General features: G+C 52.8%; 1 protein-coding gene across 1 annotated transcript in view; it reads right to left on the bottom strand.

Moving 5' to 3' along the window:
- Positions 1 to 5,161: 5,161 nt before the first annotated feature.
- Positions 5,162 to 16,091, bottom strand: part of TTC6 (tetratricopeptide repeat domain 6) — a 1,112,931-nt gene continuing 1,102,001 nt past the window's right edge. The window contains exon 33 of the mRNA XM_085627931.1: positions 5,162 to 5,410. Within this exon, the coding sequence (XP_085484057.1) occupies positions 5,162 to 5,410 (249 nt within the window). The remainder of the gene's footprint in view (positions 5,411 to 16,091) is intronic.

Genomic DNA, 16,091 nt, shown 5'->3' with positions numbered 1-16,091 from the left:
GGGTGCACTCTTAGAGTGCCTTTGAAGTCCTGGACTGGGGGAGCAGTAGGCGCCTCTGTGCATATGCCAGCTCAAACCGGTTCAGGGGCTACCTGCCCCTGCTCTGGCGCGAAACTGGACAAAGGGAAGTGGGTGTAACCACCCACTACCCTGACCCTCCTAGAGGAGTGGTCATAGAGCTAGTCCCTCCCCTATCTTCACTATAAGATACCAAGCATTGCCAATGCAATTCAGATTACACCTGGACGACGCTCTACAAAGAAGAATCCTGGCCCTTCGACGTTCCACTACCTTTGGAAGACAGAAGAATCTCCCTTGGAGTCAAGGAGTGACTCCCCTGCTTGGCAGGCACCAGTAACTTGATCAATGGTTGCAAACTTCACCGCTCCCGCCGGAGTCCGAAGTCCCTCCGTCCCCTGAAGCGGATTTCCTGACCTCTCGATGGCCATTTTGAGTCCCCAGCGAAGCTGTGGTGTCTGGACCCCACGAGTGACGAGGAACAGCAATACCAGGGAACCATGCACTGATTTTGAGTGCAAACCCTAAACAACGTTCTACGAACTTGTGCTTTGGACCATCTGTAGTCCAAGTCCCTAGCAGGTCTGGTACCGAAAATCAGTGGCCTACCCCGTCCCGAGTGACCGTGGGCTCCTGTGGAACTTTTCCTGCAAAGGCGTCTTCGTGGTTGCTTGCCCATTGGCTAGTGACTCACCCGAAGACTTTCTCATCGACTTCAAGGGCTCTCCTGGTTGCTCCGGGCATGCCCTCACTTACCCTCACTGGGTAAGTCCATCAGACTTTGCTGGTCTGCACCATCTTCAATCTTCACTCCACACGAGACTTGCAGTTGCCAAGGTTTGTTGGCTCCAATCTGGTTGCCAACACCGTCATCAGCTGCAGACTTTGTGGGACCCTCCGAATCCAGCTGCTGGTCATCGTCGATCTCTCCTGGACCTCGTGAGCGAAGAGACAAATCACCATCAACGACCTGAAGCAACGCGACATCAGTGGTCATCCATCCTGCTGGCCACCAGTCACTGGCAAGTGACTTTGAACTCTGTCCCCTCAATTTTCAGATCCTCTTCAACTTCAATCCATCTTCGGATTCCAGCGGACACCTCTCCAGTCGTCACAAACAGCAAGTCTTCAGTGATCTCCATTGAAAACAGCATCGCGACCCGACACCAAAAGACACCTATGCACCCGGCTTCCGTGGGTGAGGTAACTCGTGCACTCCGGTGCCCAAGTGTGTGTTGGCCCTCGAAATACTTACCCTGTAAGTGGCTTGCTGGTTGACTTCTCCGAAGCACCCTAAAACTTTAAATTACAAACCGTGACTTGTGCCATTGAAACCAATAGGAAACCCGCGGCTGTATTTAGACACTGCACGCGTCTCCCGTGGGCTGATTACTTACCTGCTAACACTGCAGAAGTGAAGCCCCAGCGATTCCCAAGGCCCTAGGCCTTTTCATTTTGCAAGTCGAGTTTGTTAAACCATTTTCTTAGTATATGGTCTGTTACGCCCCTAGGGCTACAGCCATATTCGTGCTTAATTTATTGAGAAGTGATGACATTTGAATGTGTATCTGGGTTCTAATCTCATAAAGAGATTAGTAGAGTGTATCTAAGAATAAATAGATATATATTTGATATATATACCTGTGTGGTGTCCTTTTCATTTGGTAATTCAAGAGATTATAAGGTAAAACAAGCTGCTTTACATTCCTCAGAGACTTAGCCTGAAGGCTGCTCTCCACAGCTACCACTAGGATAGCTTTCTTTAAAAGGTTGTCTCAAACCTATCTACCAAGAGTCGAATTGGACTGGTGCAAGGTGGCCACTATAACTAGTGACCAGCATATGCCAGGCCAACTTCTCACAACATGTACCTACTGTGGAAACAGTAGAATCCTGAAGAACCCTGGCATCCCAAAATGTAAGCCACCAGTCACAGACACTGGGCTGCCCTCCTGCTGATGACCGAAACTCGCAGTGGAGGAGGCCCAACAATAGGCATCCTGTCACAGGAAGGTGTGACCACCTCCCAGACAGGGTTTAGTGTATTGGGGCTGGGTGGGTGCACTCCTAGAGTGCTTTGAAGTCCTTCACTAGGAGAGCAGTAGGCTCCTTTGTGCATATGCCAGCTCAAACTGGTTCAGGGGCTACCTGCCCCTGCTCTGGCGTGAAACTGGACAAACGGAAGTGGGTGTAACCACCCCCTACCCTGACCCTCCTAGAGGAGTGGTCATAGAGCTAGTCCTTCCCCTATCTTCACTATAAGATACCAAGCATTGCCATTGCAAAGCAGATAACCCTGGACGATGCTCTACAAAGAAGAATCCTGGCCCTTCGACGTTCCACTACCTTTGGAAGACAGAAGAATCTCCCTTGGAGTCAAGGAATGACTCCCCTGCTTGGCAGGCACCCAATCATGCAAACAACGGTCGCAAACTTTCTCGCTCTCGCCGGAGTCCGAAGTCCCTGCATCCCAGGAAGAGGATTTCCTGACTTCTCCAAGGCCACCGTGAGTCCCCAGTGACGCTGAGGCAAGTGGACCCCACGAGTGACGAGGAACCGCAATCCCTGGGTACTGTGCACTATTTTCGAGTGCAACCCCTTTACGACGTTCTACGAACTTGTGCATTGGACCACTAGTGGTCCAAACCTCCAGCAGGAATCCCCTCTGAAGATCAGAGGCCTACCCCGTCCCGAGTGACCGTGGGCGCCTGTTGAGTGAATCCGACCGAGGCGTCTTCGCAATCCCTCGCCGGTTGGCTTGTGGGTCCCCAGAAGACTTTTCTACTGTTCCAAAAGGCTACCCTGGTTGCTCCAGGCCTGCCCTGACTGACCCTTGCTGGGTGAGCCCCTCAGACCTTGCTGGTCTGCACCGCTGACTTTTCATCCTTTCCACAAGACTTGCTGTTACCAAAGGCTTGTTGGCTCCAATCTGGTCACTGACACCGCAGTAAGCTGCAGACTTCGTGGGACACGCCGAATCCAGCTCCTGGTCATCGTCAACACCTCCTGGACCTCGTGCCTGAAGAGTCAAGATACCCGTGGATCACCTGAAATCACCCAACGACTGTGGGCATCCATCTTCCTTGCCCCGGGTCACTGCCAAGTGACTTTGAACACTGTCCCCTCTGCTTTCAGGTCTTCCTTCTTCTGAATCCAGGCTTGGATTCCACCGGACACTTCTCCTGTCTTCACAAGCAGCAAGTCTTCTTTGGCTCCCATTGAAAACAACGGCGCGACCTGACACCAAAAGACACCTATGCACCCGGCTTCCCTGGGTGAGGTAACTCCAGCACTACGGTGCTCCTGTGGGTGTTGGCTCTAGAACTACTTACTCTGTAAGTGACTTTGTTGTAGACTCTCCCGAAGTATCCTAAAACTCTACATTTCCAATCGCGACTTGCTCCATTGAAGTCAATAGGGATTTGCGGCTGTGTTCTCACACTGCATGCGTCTCCCGTGGGTCCTTTACTTATCTGCCTTGGGTGGTTTCTTGAGGCCCCAGCACTTCTGAAGGCCCTAGGCCTTGTCCCCTCGCAAGTCGTTATCTCTAAGTCTCTTTTTTAGTATATAGTCCAGTCGCCCTTAGGGCCCCAGCCATATTTGTGCTTAACTTATTGTGAAATGTTGATTTGTGCATATGTTCCTGACTTCTAATCTCATAAAGAGATTAGCAGAGAGTTGTTAGTAATAAATACATATATATTTGATATATATACCTGTGTGGTGTCCTTTCATTTGGTAATTCAAGAGATTATAAGGTAAAACAAGCTGCTTTACATTCCTCTGAGACTTAGCCTGAAGGCTGCTCTCCACAGCTACCACTAGGATAGCTTTCTTTAAAAGGTTGTCTTAAACCTACTACCATAAGAGTTGAATTGTACTGGTGCAAGGTGTCCACTTTAACTAGTGAACAGCATATACCAGGCCAACTTCTCACAACTCATCTTCCCTCCAGAGGACACACTGCACCATCTCTTGCATGTGATACATACTGCACTCCTTTTCCCTCCAGAGGACTCACTGCACTATCCCTTTCATGATATCACTCTCTGCCCGGCATTTTATCACTAGACGGCAGGCTGCATCTTCCTTTACACTGCGGTTCTAATTTTCCACCGATACAGCACTGGACCGCGCTGCCTCACGCATGTGATGACATACTGCACTCCTCTTGCTTTGGAGGACACACTATGTTCCCAGTTCCTGTGAACTCACCCTTGTTGATGTCCCTCTCTGCCAGCTGGTACAGCTGGAGGGTGCTGTACAGTCTGCCACACATTATCTTTCTCACACAATAACTTACTGAGACACTCACTCACAGCCTACAGGCTGCGCTCAGGCGGTGTCCGTGAACTCACCCTTGTTGATGTTCCTCTCTGCCAGCTGGTACTGCTGGAGGGTGCTGTACAGTCTACCGCACGGGTCTCAAATGGGGGGGGGGGTTCTATTTAGGACTGGAGAGGATGCAATCCAAAGTACATTGCAAAAAACAGGTACCTCTCAGACCATAGATCAACAATCTGTCAACACCGGAGATCTCCTAATGTTATCTCCAAATCTGTTCAATTAATGAACTGTTGATTCATTTTTTTTTGGGTCCTGTGTCTAACAATGCATTCATTGTTGTGTCTTCCATGCAAATTTGTCATTGTGCGATTCCACTGTTCTTTTTAAAGATAAAATGTTTGATATAGCAAATTTAGACGGCATATGAGTAAAAATTGGTATAATCCATTTGAGTTGTATATTCTAATTTAAAAACGGGAAAACGTTAGCATGATGTTTTAAGAATCACACATGTAAGTAAAGTTCATTAATTGAACAGATTCGGGGATAACATTAGGAGATCTTCGGCGTTGAAAGATTGTTGATCTATGGTCTGAGAGATACCTGTTTTTTGCAATGTACAGTCTGCCACACATCATCTTCCTCACAGAATAACTTACTGAGACATTCACTCACTCACACCCTACAGGCTGCACCCAGGCAGTGCCCGTGAACTCACCCTTGTCGATGTCTCTCTCTGCCAGCTGGTACTCCTGGAGGGTGCTGTACAGTCTTCCGCATATCATCTTCCTCATAGAATAACTTACTGAGACACTCATTCACTCACTCACACTCACTCACGGCCCACAGATTGCACTCAGGCAGTGCCCTTGAACTCACCCTTGTTGATGTCCTTCTCTGCCAGCTGGTACTGCTGGAGGGTGCTGTACAGGTTGGCCCGGTTGAAGTAGACGGTGGCCGAGAAGGGACTGCGACTGATCACCCACTCGAAGTCCCGCATGGCTTCGGGCAGGTTGCACAGCAGCACGTTGGTGATGGCGCGATTCAGAGCCGCCGACTCATTGCTGGGATCCAGCTCCAGGGCCTTCGAGTAGTAATCTTTAGCCTGAAAAAGCCAAGCAGCACATCAGGGAAGGAAAGAGGTGGCGAGCCAACAATTGAAAGGGATAACCGAGCCAGAGCCGAGCAGAGCCGAGCCAGAGCAGAGCCAATGTCAAGCCAGAACTAGGCCACAGCCAGGTTGAATCCAAGGCAGAGTCGAGACAGAGAAAAGACGCAGCGCAGTCAACGCCGAGTCAGAACTTGGCCAGAACGATAACGTGCGAACTACAGTGTTTTTTGGCTTTTAAGCATTAGTTTTCAATTCCTTTCAACACCTAACTATAACAGTACTTTAATCTTTGTTTTTCTGTGAATTTGTAGGGGTTTTTGTTTTACGTAAGCTGTGATCTTACTACCACACCCCACTATAATGTCACTTTACATACCATACTAAGTCGACACCTCCACTGCACTCGGTGTTTTGCCATTTGCAGCAGGGGGATTGGCCAACTCGCCACCTCCTGCCCTCCGTGGTCAGATTGCTGCCCCCACTCCCCTCCTGCTTGCCCCCTCTTCTCCATCTGTGTGCCCTTGTCCCCACCTCCTGCCCTCCATGGTCAGCTTTCCCTCCTTTCTCCAGCTGTGTGGTCCTGTTCCCACCTCCTGCCCTCCATGGTCAGCTTGCTGCCCCTCCTCCCCTCCTGATTGCCCTCTGTTCTCCATCTGTGTGCCCTTGTCCCCACCACCTGCCCTATGTGGTCAGCTTGCTGCCCCTACTCCCCTCCTGCGTGCCCTCTGTTCACCATCTGCGTGCCTTTGTCCCCACCTCCTGCCCTCCATGGTCAGCTTACTGCCCCTACTCCCCTCCTGCCCTCCGTTCTCCATCTGCTTGAACCTGCCCCCACCTCCTGCCGTCCATGATCAGCTTGCCGCACCAGCCCCCCGCCTACCCCCTTTCTCTATCTGCGTGCTGTGGCCCCTCCCATCTGCCCTCCACAGTCAGATTGCTGCCCTTGTCCTCCATTCCACATGTGCGTGCCCCTGGCCACCTTTGCCTGTCCTTGTTTGTCCAGGCCTGCTCTTCATGGTGAGATTGCTACCCCTGTCCCTCTCCTGCGTGCCCTTTGTTCTCTATCTGCATGCCTTGGCCCCTCCCACCTGGTCTCCATGGTCAGCTAGCTGCCTCTGCCCTCCATCCCCTACCCTCTGTTCACCATCTGTGTGCCTCTGCCCATCCCTCCTGTCCTTGACCCTGCTCATGCTGGCTTGATAGCTGTGGCCAGATTGCTGCCACTGCCCCCCTTCTGCTTGACCTCCATTCACCATCTGAGTGCCCCTGCCCCATCCCACCACCCTTCTGTGGATATCTTACTGCCACTTGGGCTTGCCCTACATGGTCAGCTTGCTTCCCCTGCTTCTGCCCTCCTCTTTCTCCCTGACCTTCATTCTATATGTACGTGCCTCTGCCCCCCTTCTCACTGCCCTCTGTTGTCTGAGTCTCTGCATTGCCCCCTCTCTCCTGTCTTATATGGTCTTCTGTGCTGCCACTGCCCCTCCCACTTTCCCTCCATGCTTAGCTTGCTGCCCCTACCCGCCTCCTTCCTGACCTCTGTTGTCGGAGTCCTTTTCCATGCACCATCCCTCTTGTCTTGCATGATACAATGTGCCGTCCCTGACCTTCCTGTTTATCCTCCATGGTTAGCCTGTTGTTCCTACCCCAGGCCGCTCCCTTTGACCTCCTTTGTCTGACCCAGTCCCCTCATTCCACCCCTGCATGGATCGTTGTGCTGCTACAGCTCCTCCTGCCTCCCTTGCATGGTCAGCTTGCTGCCCCTGCCCTTCTCCTTCATGCCATCCATTGTTCGTGTGCGTGCTCCTGCCCTCTTCCTCCTGCCCTCCATGGACCATTGAGCTAGCACTACCCCTCCTGCTTGCCTGCCTGCCTGCCTGGCATGACCAGCTTGCTGCCCCTGTCCTGCCATCCATAGTCCAGGTGAGTGCTCCTGCCCCCCTCCTCCGGCCCTCTACTGTCCACTGAGCTGCCACTACTACTCCTGTCTGCCTTGCATGGTCAATGTGCTGCCACTGCCCCTCCTGCCTGCCTGGATGGCCAGCTTGCTGCCCCTGTCTCTGCCACATCCCTCTGCCTTTCATTGTCTGAGTCCATGCCGCTATCCCCTCCATCCTGCTCTCCATGGTCCGTTGTACTGTCATAGCCCCTCCTGCCTCATCTGTTGTGCTGCCACTTCCCCTCCTACCCACTCTACTAGGTCAGCTTGCTGCACCTATTCCTGCCTCTGTTGTCTGAGTCAAGCCCCTCCCTTCTGCCCTCTGTGTTCTTTTGCATGTATGCCCCTTTCCCATCCCTCTTTCCCACTATGGTCCGTTGTGCTGCTACTAACCCACCGGCCTGCCATACGTGGTCTGTTGTGCTACCAGGCCCCTCCCACCTGCCTTGCAAGGTAAGCTTGTTGCCCCTACCCCTGACCACCTCCAGCTTTTGCTCCATCATCTGTGTGCCTGCACCTATCCCGTCCCTCCTGTCCTAGATGGCGTGAGTGGAGAGGCTGGCAGGGGCTGTTCCAAAGTGCGTGGGTACCTCTAGGGGCGCTTTGTTTCACAGCCGGAGATTGCTCGTCAGGCCAAGTGGAGAGGGCCTTGTTGGGGAGCGCCACAGGGTGAGGATCCCTCTCCTCCCATCTCCGTCAGCCGTTGGGCGGGTCTGCTCTCAGTGGGTCTGTGGGTGCCGCAGAGCAGAGGTTGCAAGGTCCCAGGGCCGAAGGTAGACAGGCCTCAACTGCCGGACAGGCCGCTGACCCTCTCAGGCCATGATGGCAGCCCCCTAATTCAACAGAGTGGTGCCTCTGGGCCCGTGTAAGCCCCCAGGGCGTGCCCTCACCATGGAGGTGCTGGGCGAGAGGCAATGGCGGGCCCCGGCGAGAATTATCAGGATTAAGGTGGCCGACGATGCAGAGCTCTAGGAGCAAGCAACTGCCATGTTGGCAAGCCAAGCCAAGCCACGCCCTCCAGTTTGCTGGCATCTGTTGATATCACCATTGGAGTGGACTGATACAACTGATGCCCTCTGGACAGATGAAAAAGTTATTTACCATCGGTAATGCATTATCTGGTAGAGACTCTATGTAGCTGCAGATTCCTTACCTTTGAATTTCCCAGGCGTCAGGCTGGATCCAGAAACTGGCATGCTCTCTCCGCCAACTGTGGCTACGGAGGAGGGGGCATCTTATGCCATAGTGGTTAATAGGGCAGCTGAGGTTCTTCGACTGGAGCTGCCCTCAGTGTAGTCAGGACTTCAGCCTAGGCCTTCCACCTAAGAACCCCTTTTACCTTTTAATGAAGCGCTTACTGATGTCCTTCTAGGCACGTTGTCCAAGCCTAGAACAGGGGCTCCTGTGAATAGGACAATTGGCCGCTGCCATCGCCCAGCTCTGGGCGACCCAAAGTTCTTCATCCAACACCCCACCCCAGAAAGTTTGGTGGTTCAGGCCTCTATGTCCCAGGTCGCGTTCCCTTATGCCCCTCCAAATAGGGAATCCAAGAGGTTGGATTCCTTTGGGAAGAAGTTGTTTTCTTCCTCCAGCGTGACATTGCAGTCGGTGAATACCGCATGCTTATTGGGCTGTTTCTCCCACTCCCTGTGGGAGACGGTTGTGGAAGTGTTGCCACAAGTCCTGGAGGAGGCCCGGGCTGTGCTCTCTCAATCTGTTAAGGACGGGAGAGATGCAGCAAAATTCACCATCAGGTGTGGCCTCGATATGACAGATTCGCTGGGCAGGTCGATTTCCACAACAGTGGCCTTGAGGCGCCACGCCTGGCTTAAGACAACTGGCTTCTCAGGGGATGTCCAGGCAAATCTAATGGACATGCCCTTTGATGGGACCCGCCTTTTTGGGGAAAAGGCAGATTCGGCACTAACTAGGTTCAAGGTCTTTCGTGCTAAGGCCAGATCCTTGGGCCTCTCTAGTGCGCCTTGTCGCCAGTCTACCTTTTGCTCCTTTTGTGGCAACAGAAGGGGGTTCCAGCCGCATCAGCCCTTTCCCAGCCACCGTCCTGTGCAGGCTTCCCATGCTCTGCTAGGACGCGGTTCATTTCGGCCTAGAAATGGAAGCCAGAAGTCATTGGCCACCCTGCCCTCGGCAGCCGCAGCCTCCAAGCATTCCTAGTCTGACTCTTCAAGACCACACCACTCCAGTTGGTGGGAGAATCCATCAACATCTCCCGCGTTGGAGATCCATAACATCAGACAAGTGGGTCTTGCAGATCCTACAGGAGGGCTATTCTCTGCATTTTCTTTATTTTAATCCCCCCATTCAGCCAAATCAAGAAGGGCTGGTGGAGGATCATTTAAAATTGCTTCAAGAAGAAGTTACAGCTTTCCTGGCAAAGGGCGGTATAAAGAGGGTCCTGGGTTCAGAAATAGGCAGTGGCTGTTATTCCTGCTACTTTCTGATTCAGAAGAAAAACAAGGGTCTACAGCACATTTTAGATAGTCGGACCGTCAATCTCTTCCTCAAGAAGGAGAAATTTAAGATGCTCACTCTGGCTCAGGTCTTGTCTGCCCTAGATCAAGAAGACTGGATGGTAGTGTTGGACCTGTAGGAGGCGTATTTTCACATCCCCATCCTGCTGGGCCACAAACTTTACCTGCGGTTCAAAGTAGGCCGCTAACACTTTCAGTTTACCATGCTCGCCTTCAGCCTAACCTGCGCCCCTCGGCTGTTCAGCAAGGTGATGGGGGTGGTTGCACCTCATCTGCGCAGGTTAGGGGTGTTAGTCATCCCCTACCTCGACAACTGGGTGTTGAAAGCGTCTTCGCCACAGGCAGTCATCTCCCACCTTCAGACTACAGCAAACCTTTTGCATTTGGTGGGGTGCTCTATAAACATGCCAAAGTCACACCTGACTCCTTCTCAGATGCGCCCTTTCATCTAGGCACAGTGCAGTTTCTGGTCTATCCTCCTGAGCAGCGAGCCCAGGGTATTCAGGCTATGATACAGATATTTCAGCCTCTATCTAGGATTACGGAGAGACTGACTCCGAGGGTGTTGGGCCTCATGGCCTCCTGCATCCTGTTAGTAAAACATGCCAGGTGGCGTATGAGGGCTCTGCAGTGGGACTTGAAGTTCCAGTGGGCAGGAAATCTCACCGATGTGGTTTAGATCTCAGAAGGCACTGCGAAAGATCTGCAGTGGTGGTTAACGACCCTCGACTGGGTCAATGGTAGACCCCGCTCCCTTCCCCAACCAGATCTCACAGTCATGACAGCTGCGTTACGTTTGGGATGGGGCGTGTGAGACGTTGGCCTGGCATATGCTGGTCACTAGTTATAGTGGCCACCTTGCACCAGTCCAATTCGACTCTTATGGTAGATAGGTTTAAGACAACCTTTTAAAGAAAGCTATCCTAGTAGTAGCTGTGGAGAGCAGCCTTCAGGCTAAGTCTCTGAGGAATGTAAAGCAGCTTGTTTTACCTTATAATCTCTTGAATTACCAAATGAAAAGGACACCACACAACTATATACATCAAATATATATGTATTTATTACTAGGCACACTCTACTAATCTCTTTATGAGATTAAAAGCCAGGAACATATATATGGCTGGAGCCCTAGGGGCGTACCAGACCATATACTAAAAAAGAGGTATAAGGATATCGACTTGCGAGGGGACAAGGGCTAGGGCCTTCAGAAGCGCTGGGGCCTCACAAAACCACCCAAGGCAGGTAAGTAAAGGACCCACGGGAGACGCATGCAGTATGAGAACACAGCCACAGATCCCAACAGACCTCAATGGAGCAAGTCGCGGTTGGAATTTTAAAGTTTTAGGATACTTCTGGAGAGTCTACAAGCAAGTCACTTACAGGGTAAGTAGTTCGAGAGCCAACACACACAGGAGCACCGGAGTGCTGGAGTTACCTCACCTAGGGAAGCCGGGTGCATAGGTGTCTTTTGGTGTCGGGTCGCGGCGTCGTTTTCAATGGGGGCCAAAGAAGACTTGCTGCTTGTGAAGACGGAAGAAGTGTCCGGTGGAATCCAAGGCTGGATTCTGCAGAAGGGACTGTGTTCAAAGTCACTTGCCAGTGACCCGGGGCCAGGAAGATGGATGCCCACGGTAGTCGGGTGATTTCAGGTGATTCACGGGTGTCTTGACTCTTCAGCCACGAGGTCCAGGAGGTGTCAACGACGAACAGGAGCTGGATTTGGAGTGTGCCACGAAGTCTGCAGCTTACTGAGGTGTCGGCAACCGGATTGGAGCCAACAATCCTTGGCAACAGCAAGTCTCATGGAATGTAAAGAAAGTCAGCGGTGCAGACCACCAAGGTCTGAGGGACTCACCCAGCAAGGGTAACTCAGGGCAGGCCTGGAGCAACCAGGGGAGCCCTTTGGTTCGATAGGAAAGTCTTCAGAGGACCCACAAGCCCACAGGCAAGGGATGGCGAAGACGCCTCAGGAGGATTCACTTCACAGGAGCCCACGGTCACTTGGGACGAGGTAGGCCTCTGATCTTCGGTGGAAATACTGCTGGAGGCTTGGACCACACGTGGTCCAATGCACAAGTTCATAGAACGTCGTGAAGGGATTGCACTCGACAATAGTGCACGGTACCCAGGTATTGCTGTTCCTCGTCACTCGTGGGGTCCACTTGCCTCATCTCCACTGGGGACTCACGATGGCCGTGGAGAAGTCAGGAAATCCACTTCCGGGGCTGCAGGGACTTTGAACTCCGGCAGGAGCGGGAAAGTTTGCGACCGTTGATTCAAAGTTTTGGTGCCTGCCAAGCAGGGGAGTCACTCCTTGACTCCAAGGGAGATTCTTCAGTCTTCCAAAGGTAGTGGAACGTCGAAGGTCCAGGATTCGTCTTGTAGAGCGTCGTCCAGGGATATCTAGTTTGCAATGGCAAGGGTTCCCTATCTTATACTAAAAGAAAGGGAGGGACTAGCTCTATGACCACTCCTCTGAGAGGGTCAGGGGAGTGGGTGGTTGCACCCACTTCCCTTTGTCCAGTTTCGCGCCAGAGCAGGGGCTGGTAGACCCTGAACCGGTTTGAGCTGGCATATGCACAGAGGAGCCTACTGCTCCCCCAGTGCAGGACTTCAAAGCACTCTAGGAGTGCACCCACCCAGCCCCAATACACTAAATCCTGTCTGGAAGGTGGTTACACCTCCCTGTGACAGGATGCCTATTGTTGGGCCTCCTCCACTGCGAGTTTCAGTCAGCAGCAGGAGGGCAGCCCAGTGTCTGTGCTGGTGGCATCCATTTTGTGATGCCAGGGCTCTTTCAGGATTATACCGTGTTTCCACAGTAGGTACATGTCTACCCCTCTAGAAGGGTGGGATCATACTCCCACACCAGTTACTGGTGCGGGGGTATGATTCCAAAGCGTTTGACACCAAACACGACATGTTTTGATGCAGCCATCCCAAAGTTAGCATTTACCGCTAGGTTATAATGCACTTAAGAGTATATGATTTAACCGCATCCACAAACAGCCACAGAGAATAGACTCTGACGGCTGCAGATGGGCCCTGCTCAGGCAGAGGCACCCCCTCACATGGAAACCAAGCACCCTGCCCACAGGATTGATGGGGCCTGCCTTAGGGGTGACTGATGGGTTTATATGTGTGAGTAAGGTGAGATATAGGGAACCTATACCTCAGTGAGGAGTGCTAACACTACCTCACCCAGGCTGCAGTAGTAGGCCTGTGGTGTCAGATTTAGTCTGCTTCCCAGGGGTGGCATAATACATGCTTCAGCCCCTGGTAGGCCTGTGAAGTACCTATGCCCTTGGTACCTAAGGTACCATATACTAGGGGCTCATAAGGTACCACAGTATCCAATCACTAGTGCATCTAATATGCGCTCCATGTTGTTTAGAGAGAACAGAGAGGCTGGGGCCCTGATTAGCAGGGTCCCAGCCAGACTATAGCCAGAAACCAGTGTATACAGCAGAAAACAAGTGGGGGCAACATAAGTGCAGATCCTACGCTCCTACAGGGCGGCCATCTGGGAGAGGTGGAGATCAGGGGACACTGGTCTCTGGAGGAGTTGGGGCTCCACATTAATTTGTCGGAGCTCCGAGGGATTCGGTTTGCATTCAAGGCATATCTTCCCTCTGTCAAGGGGAAGTTAGTGCAGGTGTTCACGGACAACACCACTGCCATGTGGTACTGCAACAAGAAGGTGGGTGGGGTCATGGAGCCTTTGTCGAGTGGCCCTGCGTCTCTGGACATGGTTGGATCAGAAGGGCATAAGCCATGTTGGTTCAACACCTGGCAGGGTGGACAAACTCAGCCGTCAATGACTAGCGAATCACGAACGGCATCTGCAGTCGGAGGTGGTGCAAGGTCTCTTTCAGCAGTGGGGAGAACCTTGGTTAGATTTGTTCGCCTCTGAAGAGAACACGCAGTGTCAGCAGTACTGCGCACTGGAGTTGCGAAGGTGGCTATCACTTGGCGCCGCTTTTCGTCGCGAGTAGAGCTCAGGCCTGCTGTATGCCTTTGGAGAGGTGTGGCTCACTGGTTAGAGGCGGCAGATCCGCAAGCAGAGAATCGGCCAGGGACCAGGGTTCAATTCCCGACGCGGCAGGGTTGTGGACCAGGGTCAAAACGGACTCGATAATTCTCGCCTCGGTACCTACTCTAACCAGGAACACACTCGGCAACTCTGGGCATTAGCTTGCCTCATCTCCACAACGGCCCCCCACATTCGCCGGGGATGCCTGGTTTCACCTTGGAGATACCCAGGAGGGACCATCTCACAGGGATAGCCAGGACGGGTTCCCCAGCGGTCTACAGCGCCACGACGCCTCAGGGCAGCAGTGCGCTTTACAAGACACATACATTTACATTTTACATTTACATTTCCACCCATACCACTCCTGCCCAGGGCTGTGAAGAAGATCAGGAGTGTCCGAGCCCAGGTCGTTCTTGTGGCTCCGGAATGGGAGAGGAGAGTCTTGTATCCAGAGCTTCTGAAAATGAGCATCGACAACCGACAACCGAAAACCACACCACCTACAAGGACGCCATGACGGACTACCACAACCAGATCAGAGCCACCAAGAGGAACTTCATCCAAAACAAAATCCTGGCCAACTCCACCAACTCCAAGGAACTTTTCAGTGTCATTCCAGAATTCACCAACCCACGCAGCGAAGCCACAGACATCACCCCATCCCAAGACCTCTGCGACAAGCTTGGAACCTCTTTCCACCTCAAGATCAAAAACCTCTATGACAACTTCATCGATCATCCACCAGGCGCCACAGATGGCCCCCGCCCCCCAGAAACACCAGTTATCCCACCATCTCCAACTGGACACCGATCACGGCCGAAGACACCGCCTTGACCATGAAAAGCATCCACTCGGGGGCCCCCAGCGACCCCTGCCCACATTACATCTACCACAGAGCCGCGGCCGCCATCGCACCCGAATTACAATGCACCATCAACACCACCTTCAAAACAGGCACCTTCCCAGAAGACTGGAAGCGTACAGAAGTCAGACCCCTGCTCAAGAAGCCCACAGCTGACCCCACCGACCTCAAGAACTACTGGCCCATCTTGCTGCTCCCCTTCGCAGCCAAAGTTGCAGAGAAAACAGTCAACAGGAAACTGACACGATTCATTGAAGAGAACGCCATCCTAGACCCGTCCCAATCCGGATTCCGAAGCAACCATAGCACAGAGACCACCCTAATCGCCCCCACAGATGACATCCCCACCCTCCTTGACCGAGGCCACTCCACAGCCCTCATCCTACTCGACCTATCAGCGGCCTTCGAACCCGTCTCCCACCGCACACTAGTCGTCAGACTACACGACGCAGGCATACAAGGAACAGCCCTGGACGGGATCCGATCATTCCTCACCAGAGGAAGCCAAAGGATCAGACTCCCACCCTTCCTCTCTGACCCCACGAAAATCACCTGCGGAGTCCCACAGGGTTCATCACTGAGCCCCACCCTCTTCAACATCTACATGGCCCCCCTCGTAGCTATCGTACGACAACACGGCCTCAACATCGTATCCTACGCCGACGACACCCAGCTCATCCTCTCCCTCACCAAAGACCCCACCACTGTCAAAGTCAACTTCCAGAATGGAATGCAAAACATTGCAGTCTGGATGACCAACAGCTGCCTGAAGCTCAACGCCGAGAAGACAGAAATCCTCGTCCTCGGTACCACCCCTTCTGCATGGGACAGCACCTGGTGGCTAACCGCCCTCGGAAGCCCACCTACCCCCTCAGACCACGCCAAGAACCTCGGCATCGTACTCGACTCATCACTCACCATGAACCGACAGGTCAACGCCTCCACCTCCAGCTGCTTCAGCACCCTCCGCAAGACATTTAAGTGGATCCCCCGTAGTCAAGGAAGACAGTCACCCACGCACTCATCACCAGCAGACTAGACTACGGAAACGCACTCTACGCCGGCATCAACAAGTCCCTACTCCGCAAACTCCAGACAATACAGAACACCGCCCTCCAGACTCGTCCTCGGCATCCGCCGACACGAACACATCAGCCAACACCTACGAAGTCTCAACTGGCTCCCCGTGGAGAGAAGGGTCACTTTCAAAATTCTCCATCACGCCTACAAATGCCTACACAGCAGCGGACCTAAATACCACAACGATAGAATCAACTTCCATGTACCCAAAAGAAACATCCGATCTTCCAACCTCGCACTTGCCAAAACCCCGTGAATCCACAGAGCCA

Source organism: Triturus cristatus, chromosome 9 (genome assembly GCF_964204655.1).
Source record: "Triturus cristatus chromosome 9, aTriCri1.1, whole genome shotgun sequence".
NCBI classification, from domain to species: domain Eukaryota; kingdom Metazoa; phylum Chordata; class Amphibia; order Caudata; family Salamandridae; genus Triturus; species Triturus cristatus.
The sequence above is the reverse complement of the archived record's forward strand: the minus strand, read 5'-3'. Positions and strand labels throughout refer to the sequence as shown.